At 39.3% G+C, this 17,683-nt stretch overlaps 2 protein-coding genes across 8 annotated transcripts; one reads left to right on the forward strand and one right to left on the reverse strand.

The window, feature by feature from the left end:
* Positions 7,137-12,669, forward strand: LOC8056829 (65-kDa microtubule-associated protein 6). Of its 2 annotated transcripts, XM_021465371.1 has the most exons (13): positions 7,137-7,578; positions 7,945-8,016; positions 8,779-8,982; positions 9,759-10,019; positions 10,187-10,402; positions 10,481-10,636; positions 10,722-10,881; positions 10,957-11,108; positions 11,297-11,384; positions 11,569-11,642; positions 11,735-11,809; positions 11,900-12,252; positions 12,353-12,606. In XM_021465371.1, exons 2-12 carry the CDS (start codon positions 7,996-7,998, stop codon positions 12,248-12,250), a joined length of 1,758 nt encoding a protein of 585 aa, XP_021321046.1. In that variant the 5' UTR covers positions 7,137-7,578; positions 7,945-7,995; the 3' UTR covers positions 12,251-12,252; positions 12,353-12,606. The 2 variants fall into 2 exon arrangements, with proteins under 2 accessions (XP_021321046.1, XP_002465585.1); XM_002465540.2 differs by lacking the exon at positions 7,945-8,016 and having other exon boundaries at positions 12,353-12,669.
* Positions 12,775-16,981, reverse strand: LOC8056830. Of its 6 annotated transcripts, XR_002455234.1 has the most exons (4): positions 16,178-16,981; positions 13,263-13,588; positions 12,993-13,083; positions 12,775-12,919 (listed from the first exon to the last, which is right to left on the reverse strand). XR_002455234.1 is itself a non-coding variant. In XM_021465379.1 (2 exons), the coding sequence occupies exon 1, from the start codon at positions 16,725-16,727 to the stop codon at positions 16,185-16,187; it is 543 nt and encodes a 180-aa protein (XP_021321054.1). In that variant the 5' UTR covers positions 16,728-16,981; the 3' UTR covers positions 13,237-13,565; positions 16,178-16,184. The 6 variants fall into 6 exon arrangements, 4 of the variants coding, with proteins under 4 accessions (XP_021321054.1, XP_021321056.1, XP_002468201.1 ...); XR_002455238.1 differs by lacking the exons at positions 12,775-12,919; positions 12,993-13,083 and adding an exon at positions 14,634-14,734 and having other exon boundaries at positions 13,237-13,565; XM_021465379.1 differs by lacking the exons at positions 12,775-12,919; positions 12,993-13,083 and having other exon boundaries at positions 13,237-13,565.

Below are 17,683 nucleotides of genomic sequence, written 5' to 3' on the forward strand. Positions count from 1 at the left end.
TGGAAGGATGTTGCCTTGCCACATGCCTATAGGTGCACTCAAGTTCTTGGGATTTCCCCCCTTTATTTTTATTTATTTAATGTGCAAGACCACTCAACACGTGTGAAGTGGCATGGTATAATGATGATTCGTCAAAGTAATGGAATATGTGATGTACTGTATTCAATTTTCTAAAGTGGATAGCATATCAAGATACAGATGGCCTATCAACTCTCGATGAGATCTTCTGCGATATTCAAAACTTCTGTTTGTTTCCTACTAGTCGAAACTCGAAAGGAAAGAGTGGTGCACCAAGAGTAAAGGCCTACTGAATTATCCAATGAAAGACCTTGCATGGGGTCAAGGAGTGGTTGCTTAGTGAGGTTCAGAGTATTCCCCCCACAGTGTACAACAGAGCACTGAATGAAGAGCCAGACAATCTCAAACAAATGAATTCCAGAAGCTAACATGTCTTCGAGTTTATTGACCAGTGCAATCGAAGCCTCAAGTCCCTAACTAACCTATAGCTCACTAAGGCCATCCATGAAACATCTGGTGTCAAGTCCCTGTCCAAGCATGCAACTTGCAATTGTTTAGCTGATCTGATACCATGCGTGGAGCTTTTGCTCGAGAATTCCAAGTACAATCTGAAACCCCAAAAAAGCATTAAAAATGGGATCGATCAACTGCATCGATTAGTTCATAGCTATATGTCTCTCTCTACCCTCCCTGATTCTCTTGTTGTTAGCTTTAGAAATATTGCATCAAACCGAAATGATTTTAAAATTTGCAACCAACCAGGACCCATGGCCATGGGTATGGGTTCTCTTCAGAGTTTCCCCATCACTCATTCACTCGTCAGCGTCGCCTCGAGCTGTCCGATCGCTGCGCAGGAGCTCCCGCGATGGCGTCCGGTTCACCATCCTTAAATCGTCCGGTCCACCATCCTTAAACCGGAGCCACCAACCAGAGCACTTGGTTCGCAGGAGGAGAAAGAGAAAGCACAAAGCAGCTTCCGAAGCGACGAATTCTCGTTGCGAGATGGGGACGGAGCACCTGAAGCTGGAGCCGGCAGCAAGGGCCACACCTGTACGCCTTTGCAGCTCCGGAGTCCCTCTCTTGGCTTTGCGCTTTTCTTTTCTTTTTTTAAAAAAAACTCTTTTATTTCCTTTTACAGGGCAAAAACGCCTGAGCTGAGCGGCTTCAAACATGCAGTTTTCATGCTACACGAGCTTCGGTTTTAGTCAAATAAACATCGTCATGACGTAGTGGCCTAACCTTAGGTTTTCAGTCAAATAGAATGCTTTTGTCATGTGTAATCTTTTCCTGGCCCGGTTTATTGCTTAGATTCTCTAATCTCTAGCGTATGCTTTGTGTTTACAGGAGGAATAAACCATCATGACCTAGTGGACTAACGCCCCACCCTAACCTTAGGATTTGGTCTTTTGTAGGATACCTTAATGATATCCGGAATCGGTTCTTGTTAGCTTGGAAGGTACTTACTACCAGTGAAGTAAAGTAAAGCCAACTAGCCAAGGATAATCCATGCATCTTTGTGTTGATGAATTGTATAACCTCTGAATTATGCATTGACTACTATGTTCTTTTTTCTTATCTTGAAAAAAAATACTATTACACTTGCATAGTGTTAAGCGCTCAAGGATTAAGCCCACGACTTTGATTGATTCTGTTAGTAGTGTCTGTACGGTTTGTCTCTGAGCAGAGACACATGATTGTCCTACTAGCCAGGATCTCCTTTTCGTGTCTACAATCATATTCTTCCCATTCTCTGAATATTGATACAGCCAATTTGTTTGCTACTGTAGATTGTCACTGGAATTCGAGCGTTGATTTCTGATTGCCCGTAGTTAAGTACGAGATCTAATAAATGGCACATAGAAGAAAATTTAGAGTATTATCATGAGCTTTCTTTTGTTAAAGCAAATGCAACTTTAATCGTTTCAGGCAAAGTGCTTATACAACTGAAAGATTGGAAGTATTCTGGAAGTAAGGTGTTGTGGTGCTTCACTTCCTGCATGTATTACACTGCAAGAAACTCAGCTGACAGGTGTAGCCTGTAACTAACTTCCCATTCCATTCCATGCTTGTGTACGATAAAAGAAAAGAAAAGCTCCACTGGTTGGTCTGAACTGAACTGCCTCTGCATGTGTTAGCTTGCTGCAGCTTCATTCTTTAAACCTCCTGAAAAAACAAAACTAATTGCTCACCTCCTCCTATCCACGAACGAATGATCGTCTAATGATTGACCGCTGCAGAAGAAATGTAGCTACAATATCCAACGAATTGATCCCAAGCTCTGAACTGTCTGAATTATGTACTAATCATTGCAAATGGGAGCAGACAGATACATTCGCATACTTTTTTTTTTCTCAGACTTCAGAGCTTTCTCGTTGTGATGCGGATAATTCCATGAACCACCAATAGCTGGCAAAAAGGGTTTATCTGAAGCAGTTAGGCAGTCACATTTCTTTCCTTTTCTCCTTTAATTTAATCTGTATTTTCTATTTTCTCTTCCCCAAGTGTAGTAGTAGCAGCGTGGCAAGTAGCTGACAATGACCTTAGGTCTGCTTCTGCTAGTGATGTACCAGTAACCAAATTGACAGCTACAGTCTCAAGATAACGGATTTGAAAGCTGCAAGAAAGTTTTGCCCAATCGAGAGGAAAATTGCTCTTTGAGCAAATTAGGTTTGAATTAGGACGAGACTCAGGGCCCTTGAAAAGATAATGAAAAGATCATTTGTTAAGCAACCAAATCAAATGATTGGGGCTGGGATTGTAGCCTCTGAATTGCAGCTGATTGCTTCGGATTGGAGGGGTCCCAATTACACCAATAATGACGGCTTTCCTTGAGCTTATCATGGATGGAACAGGAAGAAAATTTGGGCAGAATACGAAGGCGAGTTGTTGAGCACAAATTTGTAGCCAGATCAACCTCCCAATGATGGGAATTTGGTGCAGGATATCCTTTCGAGGTCGACGTTGCCTTGCCCTACACTTCATCTGCAGCGCTGCATGTAGCCATACTTCGATATAGGAAACATACACGCCATTTGTTTCTTCTTCCTTTTGCAGCAACCAATTTAGGTGGTGGCAACCTTGCCCCAGCATGGAAGAAAAGGTAGAGAAAGCAAGATTGTATTTATATTTATGTACTGGGGCAGTCATTTCTGTTAGAAAGGAAAAGATACTCGGTCATAATCACTCTCGACGTTCTGGACAATACCTAGTCAAAATTTTAAAACTTTAACTGCCATTAAATTTTATAATATACTAAGTTTGAAAACATAAAACTCATCTGTAGAATGTGCAGATTTGCCTTTGAACTATTTTAACCATATCAATATTTTTTTTACATTTCATGAAATAAATATAGTATAATAGAAAAATCCTGGTCAAAAGTCCCTCCTCGAAAATTGTAAAAAGTCAAGTAGTATTATTTACTAGAGGGAGTAATTCTCACGGATAAATACAAATACAAATTGGCAAATGCGCACAAATTACTGAAAATTAATTTGCTAACGTTGCATTTTTGAGATAGCCAAATTTGAGATGTGAAAAAGTTTATTTGAGTTACGACATCATTTGAAAGTTCTATACATGCACGGACATAGTAGTACTAGAAAAATCACTTATCACTTATTTTTTGTGGACCATTCCTAACAAGTACTCCTTTTGTTTTAAATTGTAAGGCATTTTGTTTTTTTTAGGTATATAGCTTTTGCTAAACATATAGATATATTATGTGTCTATACATGTAATAAAACTATATCTGAAAAGCCAAAAAAAAACTTATAAATTGAAACAGAACGATTATAAGAGAACGAAAGATGTAGGAACACAATATAATTGAAAAGGAACATCGAGAACATAACAATGCTAAAATATAAAAATAAATATATGTAGGAAGATAGTGACCAACAAGATTTTTCCAGATCCGTTAAAAAAAAGATTTGTCCAAACACGCCCTATATTAATTAATTCATCTTTGGAGTGCAATTAGATCTTTGGAAGCGTGCATATCAGCACATACGTATTTGTCCTTTCATTTCTTGTCCCCCAGTGCAACTACCATGAAGATTACACAAATCATAACAAAGCTCCAGTGCGTCAGAAGAATGGGGATTTCGTGGACTCATTCACCACAAATATAATTTCAGTGTTTTTTTTTTTTTGCAGTGCTGACTTTGAATCTGTCGTGGCTAGTTGCGGGTAAAGACCAATATTAAAAAAAAACACTTAGCTCCAAAAGAAAGAAAGGAAATATAAGAATAGCATGCATGAAATAAACATGTGCTCCTACTTCAGTGTTCAGTGCCTGCATACATGTGTCTGAATTTGACGATCCAGTTGTGTTTGTTTGACCAACAAGGAGGCAATGGCGCAGTACTGTAGCACTGCCCCGGAGATGTCGCTGTAGCCTGTTCGCTGCCAAGTCATGACTGAAAATACTGTTCGCTGATTTATCGTGAGAGAAAAATACTATGGCAGCAAAGATACGACTTATAAGACAAGCGAACGGGAAAAAGTACGGCTTATATCACTGTTCGCTGATTAATAGCAATATTGGCACCAACTCATGAGATAGTCCTTTGAGCAAAAAGACAGACCCCAACTCTCTGTTGTCGCTACACATGACCATCAGTGCTTGTTTATACGTTTCCTGATGAAGAAAAAGGGCATAAAAAATAGACGAGAAATTTGCAAGGAAAAAAAAGAATTGAAGATGCTTCAACTAATTAATTGTACAAATGTTAGAGTGTTGGACGGCAATAGATCATCATGTGTGCAGTGCAGAAACTGCGTAAATTGGGGAACATTGAAAGTAAGCCTGAAAAGAGGAAGGAATGGAAGGACAAGTGCTCAGGAATCTGGATCCAGTACTGCATTATTTAAGCCATCTTTAAACTTTTCGAGCTCAGTGGCTTTTCCTAATCTATTGAGGTTGACCTCAGCATCACATGGGTAATAAGGGCATGGCTGCTTAATCTTCATACTGTGCATGTGGATCTCTTAGGTTCAGAATCATTCCCAGTAGTCACAGCCTCACATGGAGTAGTAACTCTCAAGAACACAAACAGTTTTCCAGTCAACTTTTTATCTGCATATATATATATATATATATATATATATATATATATATATATATATATATATATATATATATATATATATATATGTGTGTGTGTGTGTGTGTGTGTGTGTGTGTATATGTGTGTGTGTGTGTGTGTGTGTGTGGTGTGTGATACTTGTTTGTGATTACTGCCTAACGGTCGGCAGAAACTGTGAAGCTGGTAAAAAAAGAAAGAAAGAAAGAAAACAAGAGTATCCTTCATTAGTACACAATGCGATTGTTGTTATTCACATTGCAGATCTGGTTTATGATCAAGCCAGATGATTAGGTAGATAAACTTGGACGGTTCAGATTGCACACAAGAGATGCAATGCAATGCTGGAGCTGGACCACTGGATCCTAGTGTAGCTTCAAGTGTAAGATGCAATGTAGTGGTCCATCTAATGATCTAAAGTACTAGCTGTGTTTGGTTGGACACTATTTGGTGTAAGTTGAAGCCCCACAAAAAATTCACTGATGTCATGGAGAGGTAGATGTTACCTCCTTAGAATTGATGGTATATATTGTAACGTGTAGACACAGTCGCTTCTCGGACCTCTCCCAGGTCTCTCTTTGCAATTATGCGTGCATTTCTGTCTCGTCAAATCCATACACAAGTCATAGGCCTTGTTTAGATATGAAATTTTTTTAAATTTCGCTACTATAGCACTTTCGTTTGTTTGTGGTAAAAATTGTCCAATCATAGACTAACTAGGGTCAAAAAATTTGTCTCGCGATTTATAATCAAACTGTGTGATTAGTTTTTTATTTTCATCTATATTTAATGCTTCATGCATGTGCCGTAAGATTCGATGTGACAGAGAATCTTAAAAACTTTTTGGATTTCGGAATGAACTAAACAAGGCCGTCTCATTTAAAACTGAACATTGAACAAATAATGTTAGCATTGTTTACCTACGTATCGATATTCTTCCAAAACTATAGTTCATTTGTACGTACATAAATTTTGGAATTTATTTGTCCATTTGAAGCGCCGCAATTTTATAGGAAGCAATCAGTGCTAGGAGGAATTCCCTCGTTCAAAAAGGAATTTAATTTTGGACGAGTAATCGAAGTATGGGTCTTATCTTAGCTCGAATTACTTCAAAATTTGGGAAATCAGTTTTGTCTGTTAGGCACATATGTACTTCTTCCATTCTAAATTATAAGACATTTGACTTTATTATTGATCCCAAATTTAATAACTCGTCTTATTCAAAAAACTTTTTGCAAATATAGTCAAATTAAGTTATTATTGAAGAACTTTTATTAATAAATCAAGCTATGACAAAAGATATTTTACATAATTTTTTGAACACGAGTGGTCAAACTTAGTGTTAAAAAAGTCAAAAGTCTTATCTTCGAGATATAGGCTGATTGTATAGTTTTTAATTAAAGTGGTTTACTATTTTTATTTAATCTAAAGTATAAATAAAAATGAGTCATGTAATTATGCTTAGAGGCCGTTTGGCACAACTCTAGCTCCAAGATTTGTAAATTAAATTAAAATGATTTAAATATTCTTATTTAATCTAAAATATAAATAAAATGAGTTATGTCATCTATAATTTTTTAGAGCTATAGGTGACCAGCTCTAAAAAAATCCATAAATTTGCAAGAGTTAGAGCTTTGCAAAATAGGATCTTAACATATCTGTAATTCTAGATCTATATAATCGTTTAGAGCCATAGGTGAACACCAGCTCTAGAAAGAGCCAAACAGTCTTAATTAGGTGAGTACATATACAGACAATAGAACGGTGAGCGGTAAAAAGCAAAAAAAAAAAAAAAAAACAGTGCCCTACCTATATATACTCACAAAACTTCAGATCTTGTCACCACATCCTGATGACAAAATACTTCTGAAAACCCAAGCAGAAAAAGGCAAATCTTGTGGCAATCAGTTCCAAAACCGCATCAAGAGAACAAGCAGTTTTGCTTTTGTTGGCCACTCCGTCCGTACCTCTCATCGCAGCCAAAAGCAACCCAATAATTGTTGGCTATTCACAGACAAGTCCTCTCCTCGTCTCCTACCTCTCGCCCTTTTCACCTCCCCGTTTTCTCCCCCTTTCCGTTGCCCAATGTTACTCAGTACTCACTCGAGTGAGATCCATATATAACCAGGCAACCACCGCTGCCGGTGTCTCTGCCTCTCTCTTCCCTTCTCTCTCTCTGGAACCAGGGTGGTTGTCAAAGCGGTGTTGGAGTTGGGAGTCCTTGCCATTGGTACAAGAGCAAGAAGCAAGGACAAGGAAGGGAGAGAGGAGGAAGAAAGAGGGAAGAGAGTGAGGGGCACTAGAAAGGTGCTTGCTTTGTTTCCAGTTGCTTCTTCTCTCTCCTTGGGCGGGGGAGAGAGAAGCAGGAGAAGAGATGGGCGAGATGGTCGTGGCCGGGTATGGCATGGACAAGGCTCTGCGGGCCAGCGTCAGCTTCGACACGCCATGCGGCGCGCTGCTGCGCGAGCTTGAGGTGCGTTTCTCCCCAAGAAGCGAATGTGCTTTGGTTGTTTGTTCGCCGCGTCCTTGATTTTCTTGTTCCTTCGAATCATTTGGCAGTGGTCTGAATCAAAGGATTCAGGAATGAGGGGCTTCCTTGTTTCAGAGGAATTTGCGGCTTCTTTTTCCTTTCAAGCGAACAAAGTTGCAGATTTTTTTCGTCATTTCGAGATTCTGACATCTTCATCATTTTTCGAGACACGTGCCTTTGAAGAGATGCTACGATTTTTGAAGGAACAGTTGGAAATCTGTTGATTCTGCTGCTTGCAGCTTTCATCATTTGAGCTTTAATGGCACGACTTTCGATTGACTGTCGTCTTGATTTCTATTTTTTTTTAAGAAGCAAAGGGGGTTTACTTCTTCCTGCTGATTATAACTGTTCGAAGGACGCATGGATTTGGATGACATGAAGGTTTGAAATAGCATCAATGCTGTAACCCTTTAATGGTATAATTAGGAGCGTTTGCTAGTATGCACTGGCTAGCATGAGAAAGAATGTAAAGTTCCACTTTTTCAGAAGTTCTGGGGAACTGAATATTTATTTCCATAACTAGCATAGTAGCACTAGATTTGCTCAAAATTGGACTTGTAACGAATCAGCTAGTAGTTCTGATAATGTAGCTCTCTGATGCCTCATAATGTAACAATCCACTTTTTTTGGAAGTTCTGGGGAACTGAATATTTACTCCCTCTCTTTTTACAAACTAGTTTTATTAAAGCAATGATATCCAAAGAAGAGCGGCTTGTTAGAGTATGCCAAGTCACCATATTATCTTGTGGATGTTTGTTGTATGCTCTATAGCCTTAACTGGTTCTTTTATTTTCTTTTGGGTACATGTGATCAGTCTGTTTGTTCATTGATCCACAAGAAGGCACGCCATTTGGTTGCTTGCTGTGTCCCATTTCATGAGTTACTTGGCAATATTGTTTCTAACAATAAGCCACGACTTTCCCATGAACAATCACCCTAGTTTAAAACAGAACTGTATTGATCAGATGAATACATTCCATATGAGTTCAGAGATGTCCATCTTTCTTTTAGTTGCATGTAGTGATTAAAAATAGTGTCCAGGTGCTTACAAAGATTTTCTAGTCAGTAATTAGTAAAGTTTGTATCTTATTTTGTATATTTCTTTGTCATGTCTGATCATCTGACAAGTGAACTTTGTTTCAGCAAATATGGACAGAGATTGGGGAGCGTGAACAAGATAAAGATCGCATGTTCCTTGAACTGGAAACAGAGTGCATGCGTGTATACCGTCGAAAGGTTGATAGTGCCAATGCTGAGAGAGCGCAGCTCCGCCAGTCATTGATGGCCAAAGAAGCAGAGCTTAAAGCTCTAGTTGCTTCTATAGGGGAAAATGGCCCACGATTTACGGTATATTTTGTCATAATTTATATTTTTGCCTTTAACATGTTATCGTGTATCATGTAACTCACTTTTGTTTTGCCTATCAAGCTGGGTATGTTGAAAGGTGCATTGTTTACAGCAAGTAATGAAATCGTTTGTTGATGTCATGCAGCACTGTGTGTAGAATATTTGATATTCTGCTGGTTGGCTGTCTTTTTTCAGTTAATGATGAAAAGGCCGCATAGTGAGTAACATCCGCAGCTGAGTCATTCAGTTGTTGCATAGTCATGTCAGATGGGTACAGTAGAAAATAGTACGAAAATTGGCTCGTGGAACCATTTTTGTTGTTGATTACAGTAGTAAACCGTGTCATCAGTTAAAGAATTACTGATATGATGTTTTCGTATAATTTAAACCTACCTGGATGGTGCATGTAGAATTTTTCTTTTGGGCCCAAAAGGTGTACTATGAAACAATGCTGTGGGATCTTCTGACTCACGACTGCTACATGCATTATATACTGCTAAAAGAAGTAACTTTCTTGTTATTTTTTTAACTAAAAAAGAAGTAACTTTTTTTAACTAAAAAAGAAGTAACTTTTTTATGGAATGTTTGTATAACAATACCATTATAAAATATACCAAAGAAGCTGAAATATTATTATGTTTTTATGCATCCTAGTTACTAATGTCATATATATTTAAGTGCCCGAGTAAAATATAAGGATGTTGAGATCATTGTATTGTCTGAAGTAAACCAGCATGTTCCATTTTCCTTTTGTCACGAGAGATATCCATTTGTAGGTGGATGAAAAGCACACATCGTTGAAAGATCAACTTGCTGCAGTGACACCTCTCTTGGAAGATCTTAGAGCAAAGAAACAAGACAGAATCAAACAAATCTCAAATGTGCAATCTCAAATCGAGAAGATAAAAGCACAAATTTCTGATCACAATTATCAGGACAGTGATGGTTCCGTCAAACAACTTAATGATGATCATGACTTGTCAACCAGAAGAATTTCTGATCTTCAAATGCAACTGCGTAATCTACAGAAGGAGAAGGTAATGATGATCTTAGCTTAAAATGTTTATTTGTGGAACACGCTTTGATTCAATATTTCGGATAGATATAGGTTGAACCATCAAAATTGTTCAACTGTAGCCAACATATTTCTTGTCTATGCTATATTCATTGAAGACAAATAATTCTCCTTTCCTTTTTTCTTCAGTCTGATCGTCTTCAAAAGGTTTTTATATATGTGGATGAAGTGCACTGCCTATGTGCAGTGCTTGGGATGGATTTTGCAAAGACTGTAAAAGAGGTTCACCCAAGTTTGCATGGAGCCAATTCTGAAAATTCAACAAATATTAGTGATAAAACTCTTGAAGGTCTTACTCAGACTATCCTGAAGCTCAAAGCAGAAAAGAAGACAAGAGTTTTAAAGGTGATTCCTTGTAGGAGAAGCGTTGGTAGCTCATTTTTGTTTTGTTATCTTCTCTAACGATATGGTCAATGTGTTCAGTTGCAAGAGACTGTAGAAAAACTTCACAAGTTATGGAATCTGATGGAGTCAACTGAACAAGAGAGGATACACTTCTCTGAAGTAGCTGCTGTTCTTGGATCTACTGAGGAAGAAATCAATTCTCCAGGCATTCTGTCATTGGAGACAATTCAGGAGGTACGGCAACTATTTGTTACTTTATAATTGTCTGTTGACAAGATGATTTAATTCTCGGTAGCATTATCTGTATTGAATTTTTCAGACTGAAGAGGAAGTTGAAAGGCTAACTATACAAAAAGCTAGTAGAATGAAGGAGCTTGTTCTCAAGAAAAGGTTAGAACTAGAAGTCATCTGCAGAAATGCACACATGGAGCCTGATATGAGCACAGCACCAGAGAAGATCATTGCGCTGATTGATTCCGGTATGTGTGCTAACTGCTGAGAGGACGTAAATTTGAAAATTGCTAATGGGTCATCTAAGAATACTCCACATTCAGGTTTAGTGGATCCTTGCGAACTCCTTTCCAGCGTTGAAGTACAGATAACAAAAGCAAATGAAGAGTCCTTAACAAGGAAAGATATCATGGAGAGAGTGGATAAATGGCTATCAGCTTGTGATGAAGAGACTTGGCTTGAGGAATATAACCAAGTAGGATTCTTTTCTTCATTAAAAGATTATATTTCAGGGTGCATCGATTGAATATGGTTTCAGCCTTTTTCTGTCATTGGCATGTTAGTATTGAGCATTCATATTGCCTAACAACATATAATGTGCATCTCGGCCATAATTTATATTGTTAATGGCATCTTAAATGTTTACTTTGGATCCTTCTGCAGGATGATAATAGGTATAGTGCTGGCAGGGGTGCCCACTTGAATCTCAAGCGTGCAGAAAAGGCAAGAATAACTGTGCAAAAGATTCCAAGTGAGTTTTCATTTCCCCAGATGCTAACATATCAACTTCAGTTGAGCATGCTTGTGCTACTAGTCAGTGTCAATGGGATCCAAATCTAGCAAATTAACATATAACATTATTGGTGTAAATCACCTGATGTACTCCTAACTCAACCTGCTTGCCTTTTGCAATTTAAACTTTTTTTTTTTGGCAGCTATGATTGACAACTTGATAGCCAAAACTTTTGCATGGGAGGATGAAAGAAATGTGCCATTTTTATATGATGGAGTAAGTTGCAGAGCTAATTGGCCATATTAATCATAAATCAGGCTGAGTAGTTCTGTTCTATATAATGAGGAATATTGAATTTGCATGTGAAGGTCCGTTTGGTTGCCATTTTGGAAGAGCAAAAACTCAGAAGGGCACAAAGGGAGGAAGACAGGAGACGCTGCCGGGTATAAATTAATATCCATACTCCTTTTGGTACTGCAACCTCAAGAAAAGAGCCCTTGAACCTATAATTACTGACTAAATCTTCATTACAGGACCAGAAGAAGCTGCACAGTTTATTGCTTAAGGAGAAGGAGTTGATTTTCGGGTCCAAACCTAGTCCTAAAAAGACAAGCAGCTTCAATAGGAGGACAAGCAACCACCATCCAAATGCAAATGGCACTGGATTCATGACTCCGGTTCCACGCCGAGTTTCAGCTGGCAGTGCCACCCCAGAGCTTCTAACCCCACGCTCATATTCTGGCCGGTACAACAACTACTTCAAGGAGAACAGGCGTCTGACAACCGCACCGCTAAACTTCTCAGTTGGTTCCAAGGAGGATAGCATGTCATCCTTCGCATCCATTAGTGGCTCGGAACCTGATTCGCCATTGTTTTTGCACTAAGTGTGAGATTTCCAGGAGTTTTGTTGCAGTGGTTTCCAAGATCTCACAGAGTTTGTCACTTGAGGCTCTGCTGATCCTGGTTTTCAACTGTGACTGTTTCAGGTTGGTTAGGGAGGAGACTTTTGGGTGAGACGGATGGATAGCCTCAAGATTGGACCATTGTGTGGTAGCTGTTAACATTGCTGATGGGTAACAACAGGTTGTGACAAATTTAGATGAGATTGCTTGTAGATATAATATCTAACATTCATGGTTCTGCTGTACTTCCAAATTTAAGTCGTAAGTTTTGGTTAGGAAGCATGCAATGCCTAAGTGTGCAATGTATTTGTTTCGTGCTAAGTGTGTATTCTTTCTTCCTTTCCCCTTTTCGGGGTTCTGTACTATGTTTTGCATGTGAAGAAAGGGTGATTTTTGTCAAATGATGTAGCAGCTCAGCCCTAAAGGCATACAGCTACAGCATCTTGTCTTGTACTTGTCGTTTGGATCACAACTGGCGCGTGCTATATGGGAATCTAACACTCATCTTTTGTCAGAGCAAAGAGTGTCTTGCATGTTGGATCTCAGTTCACACATGCTGTCAATCGAGATGCTTTGAAAGCGTCACATGGATATCCAGGTTACTCTTCATTTGATACTTAGTGCCCAGGTCTTCAGTAGCATGATGAGTTGCTGCAATTGGAGTTCAAAGAAGATTACTATCCGTAACAGTCAGGATTCTGTTATAACCAACATTAGTCAATACCAATTGCAAAAGAAGGGATATCCAGTTCAGGTTACTCTTCAATTTTCATTTGATACTTGAGTGCCCAGATCTTCAGTAGCAGGATGAGTTGCTGCAATTAGAGTTCAAAGGAGATTACTATCCAGGCATTTTGTTATAACAAACACCGGTCAGTACCAATGGCGAAAGAAGTGCATAGCTCCGGGATAAAAGAAAAGGGGGGGGGGGGGGGGGGGGGGTAATAATCTGGAAATGCAAACAGAAACAAGGGAAAGAAAGTATGCTTCTCACATTCATCTGGGTCCTGAGGTTCCCAGATATTATCCAAATTACTGACATTCGAAGCAGAACCATCCGAAGTATTTTTGTACAAGTTGCTAAGAAGACTTCTCATTCGGGTGCAAGGACTTAAAGCACCACCATCTAAGCTATCTGGTTGCTTTTGGTGTCGTTGTCCTTGTCTATAATAGGAGAAGCTGCATATGCACCTTGGTTTAGTCAGCCCCTAGGACACGGCGTGACACTGTGTGCAGCATAGGAGGGCCTAGCTGTGGCACAAACACTGCTATCCAACACATTCTTCCCACATGGTATCTGCAAAACAACCTGCGATCACCCTGAAATTCAAAAACTTTTCAAGATTCTCCGTCACATCAAATCTTGTGGCACATGCATGAAACACTAAATATAGAAGAAAATAAAAACTAATTACACAGTTTATCTGTAATTTACGAGACGAATCTTTTGAGAGCCTAGTTAGTTTATGATTAGACAATATTTGCCACAAACAAACGAAAATGCTACAGTACCAAAATCCGAAATCTTTTCGGAACTAAACGAGGCCTGAAACAAATAGTAATTCATAACCAATTAAGTAGGAAGGAGGTATGGACTAGTGTGTGCCATGATAATTCACATTTGGAGTTTTATGATTGAGCTAGTGAAAGTGCTCTCCTTTCATTACGAAATTTTCTAACAAGAATTACTAAGAAAATAGTTGTTCCAAAGACAAGCACCCCTTATAACGAACCAGTGAACCACTATAGTACTCATCACAAGAATTGCTAAGAATCTGCTAGTTTGCAAAGAGCCCCGAATTTATTGTGCTTTGCATTAATGAAAAAAAAATAAAGAGTAGTATATCATAGAACAACACCATAATACTCAGTTTACAACTGCCAGCTATGGCAGGCATATGTTAAAAAATAAAAAAGGAGGGGCAAACCCCTATTGACTATATATTAAAGAAAAAAAAGTTTAACTATAAACAATAGAGAAAAAAATCAAATAGAAAAGAAAGAAACAGAACTCTAGTCTAGCCATTCCTCAATTCTAGGGAAATACTATGCCTTCTCCGTAAGGACAATCATGGTGAACTCATGGCATAACCTTGCTTTGCATGTATCAAGGCATCATTAAAGATCTACTCCCCCGTCTCTAAATATATGTCGTTTTCGCTTCCCGAGAAACAACTTTGACTAAATATATAGTAAAAAATATTAATATTTATGGTACATAATTAGTATCATTAAAAGATCTTTGAATTTAGTTTTTAAATAAATTTATTTGGAGATACAAATGTTGCATGTATTTTCTATAAATCGAGTCAAACTTGTGACACGCACACCAACGGCGACAGTTATTTAGGGAAAGAGGGAGTACCCATTACAAACAGTGCAGATGCTCCAAGCCATCAGGACGACAAACTGTATGTCAAGCATATATCAGGAACACCAATATCCATGAATGGTTCAGAACTCCAGCTGTTTCATTTTAGATCATGCTAGTGATGAGAACCATACCAAGGGCATGTTTGGAATTTGGATTTTGACACTAGCTAGCCAAGCCAAATTTTGGCCATTGCCAAATCAGGTCATAACCAAAATTTGGTCAGGTTTCATGTGTTTGGATAGTTGGCCAAGCCAAATTATAAAACATGACAAAATATCTTAGTGCTAAAATTTCATGGCCTTGCTAAATTTCGGTTCTGATCCAAGTGCTGGCCAAATTACCAGGGCAAGGCCAAAGTTTGGCTCAGCACTTCAGGGTCAAAAGCCAAATGAGCCCTAAAGTACCAAAGTAATTCTAGATTCATCATATTAATTAATACATCCACATGTGTCTCAGACTCAGTTAGCTAGAATTATTCATTCCAAATGGGGTGTCAATACCCTATAGATTACCTATGTGAGGATAATATACTCCTAATTTTTTTTGGCTGTGATGTCTTTCTAGCTAAATCAGCAAACTTTAAACAATCTGGCTTTTGCAGCATTCAGTAAATGGTCCCTTCTTATTAAGACAAGACAACTTTGATTTTACTTATAGAAAAAAGAAAGTTGATCACCAGTACTGGTTCACTGCTCATAAGTTGAGGCAAAATTCTACATCTGAATAGGTGAATAACCTGCTGGGAAGGCTAGTGGTGAACTGGAGATGAAGGTAAGGCTGGTAAGTAAACGATCTAACAAAGATCACATCAAAGTACTGCTACTAAAAAAAATCCAAGAACATAGCAAAGGCCATGAAAGGTGAATAACTTGCTGGTAAGACCAGCAGGGATGAAGGGAATTATAACCAAAGAAAAGTAAAAAATGCATAGTTCAAGAAGTCCGCAAATGCATGAACATTGAACACCTTTTGCCCAATATATATTGCTCTAAGTGACTTCAAAATGATTACTCAGGGCTAGAAGCAATGGTAGATCCAACTTCATACATAAAGCACTTGATGCTTATAATGAGAACAAGTTATAACTTTCCATGTGACGAAAATGTAAGTGTGCTTGCTCTCAGTACGACACTGTAATGCTCCAAACAACATCAACTCGCATTGATCCTAACATTCACATTGGATCATATGTGATGGCAGCCTAAGAATCCAAGATAAGAGGCCATTTCATAATCAATAGACCAGGTTGGACTTGTTGGTTTGTTGCTGATACAGGTAAACCATGTTCAAAATAACATACACTAGTATTTATCACCTTCACCAAAAAAAAAAAAACTGTTAGATCACCATATGAAACTGCTAGGTGACAACTTTCTGAATCCTACTGCAGTGAAACGAGCACTGCACCGTATAGTCTATCAGGATAACACAACAAGATAACTTGTAACAGTGACAGAATCAGTTTGCATCAGTCAGAACTCAGAACCCAATACAATAGTACAGATAATCAGTACTGCATCCTAAGACGGTGATACCTTTTTCTCAAAAGTCGAAGCTCTTGAGGTATGCTGGATCTTTCTTGGCTCGCTCCTGGAACTTGCGGAACCACCGGTCCAGGATGTCCGTGGGCACTACCAGCTTGCCGCCGTCGGCACCGCAGAACGATTGCATGAAGTTGAACAAGTTCTCGCCAACACGGAGCGCGACACGCTCGGCGCGCTGCTCGTCAGGGGGCGGCGGCAACGCGGCCGCGTCCTCCACGGCGACGCCTAGCTTAGCGGGGCCTACGGCAGGCTCCGGCTCGTCGCCGGCCTCCGGAAGCGGGAAGCTAGCCGAGGGGCGCGTGGGCCCAAGCGCGCCTAAGAATGCGAAGGGGCGGTTGGTGGCGGCCTGGAAGTAGACGGCGACGGCCTTGCCGGGCGGCAGCGCTGCCACGGCGGCGGGGAGCAGGAAAACGACTGCGGAGCGCGGCGCGGTGGCGAGCGCGAGACTGGAGAGATCGAGGAGCCAGGAATTGGGCGCCACCTGCGCGAAAGCGGTGGCGTCGAGGGGGAAGGTGTGGTCCGGGAAGACGATGCCGAACATGGCGGTGGCTGGCGACGGGCGGGCTTGCAGTTTCTTTGATGATGCCGATAAGGTGCTCGCGTTAGTTCCGTGGCGCGGTGGCGTCGTACCGGGAAGCTCTTTGTCTGGCGATGAGGGGCATCGGACATGGAGGGGAAGGGACCTTCGGCTCAGTCCTGGGGAAAAATAGAGGGTTCTAGAAGGTTACAGAAGTTTGCTGGATGGATCGAGATTCAGAGCCCAATTCGGCGATAGCCAAAATTTAGAGCATGATTGTTTGGTTATCAAAATTTGTCATGCCAAAGATTTGGTAAGCTATAGTTTTGGCTAATGATTGGTTGGCTTGATACTGTAGCACTTTTGTTTGTCTTTGATAATTATTGTCCAATAGGCTCAAAAGGTTTGTCTCATAAATTACAAACAAACTATACAATTAGTTTTTGTTTTTGTTTATATTTAATGCTTTATGCATGTGCCACAAGATTTGATGTGACGTGGAATTTTTTTAAAAAAATTGAATTTTAAGGTGAACTAAACAAGACTTTAGTTTGCCAAATCTTTACCTAGCTTTTGATTTGCTAAATTTTGGCATGACAATTTTTGGTAGTTAACTAAGGCCCTTAGTTACCAAAACTTAGGCCTTGGATTGGTATGGAACAGGGATAGAAAAATATTATATTCTAACCATTCGTTTTTCTTGCTTTATTTAATCCTAGCTATTTATTTATTTCCTTTTCTCTATCTCATCCCCTATATCTCAATATCTAAATAGCACCTATAATAAAGCCCCTGTTTAGTTTTTACCTAAAAACTTTTCACCCCATCACATCGAATATTTAGACATATGCATGGAGTATTAAATACTTTAAGAAAATAACTAATTGCATAGTTTTTATATATTTTGCGAGATGAATCTTTTAAATCTAATTAGTCCATGATTGGATACTATAGTTACAAAAATGTGTTACAATACCCAA

Source organism: Sorghum bicolor, chromosome 1, assembly GCF_000003195.3.
Source record: "Sorghum bicolor cultivar BTx623 chromosome 1, Sorghum_bicolor_NCBIv3, whole genome shotgun sequence".
Classification (NCBI taxonomy): domain Eukaryota; kingdom Viridiplantae; phylum Streptophyta; class Magnoliopsida; order Poales; family Poaceae; genus Sorghum; species Sorghum bicolor.

What these genes read in the sequence shown, in the direction of transcription:
- LOC8056829 (XM_002465540.2), top strand. Translation starts at nt 7,480, where the DNA reads ATGGGCGAGATGGTCGTGGCCGGGTATGGCATGGACAAGGCTCTGCGG. An exon ending in GGCTTGAGGAATATAACCAA is followed by an intron (nt 11,109 to 11,296) that starts GTAGGATTCTTT and finishes ATCCTTCTGCAG; the next exon opens with GATGATAATAGGTATAGTGC. An exon ending in AAGACAGGAGACGCTGCCGG is followed by an intron (nt 11,810 to 11,899) that starts GTATAAATTAAT and finishes TCTTCATTACAG; the next exon opens with GACCAGAAGAAGCTGCACAG.
- LOC8056830 (XM_021465379.1), bottom strand. Translation starts at nt 16,727, where the DNA reads ATGTTCGGCATCGTCTTCCCGGACCACACCTTCCCCCTCGACGCCACC.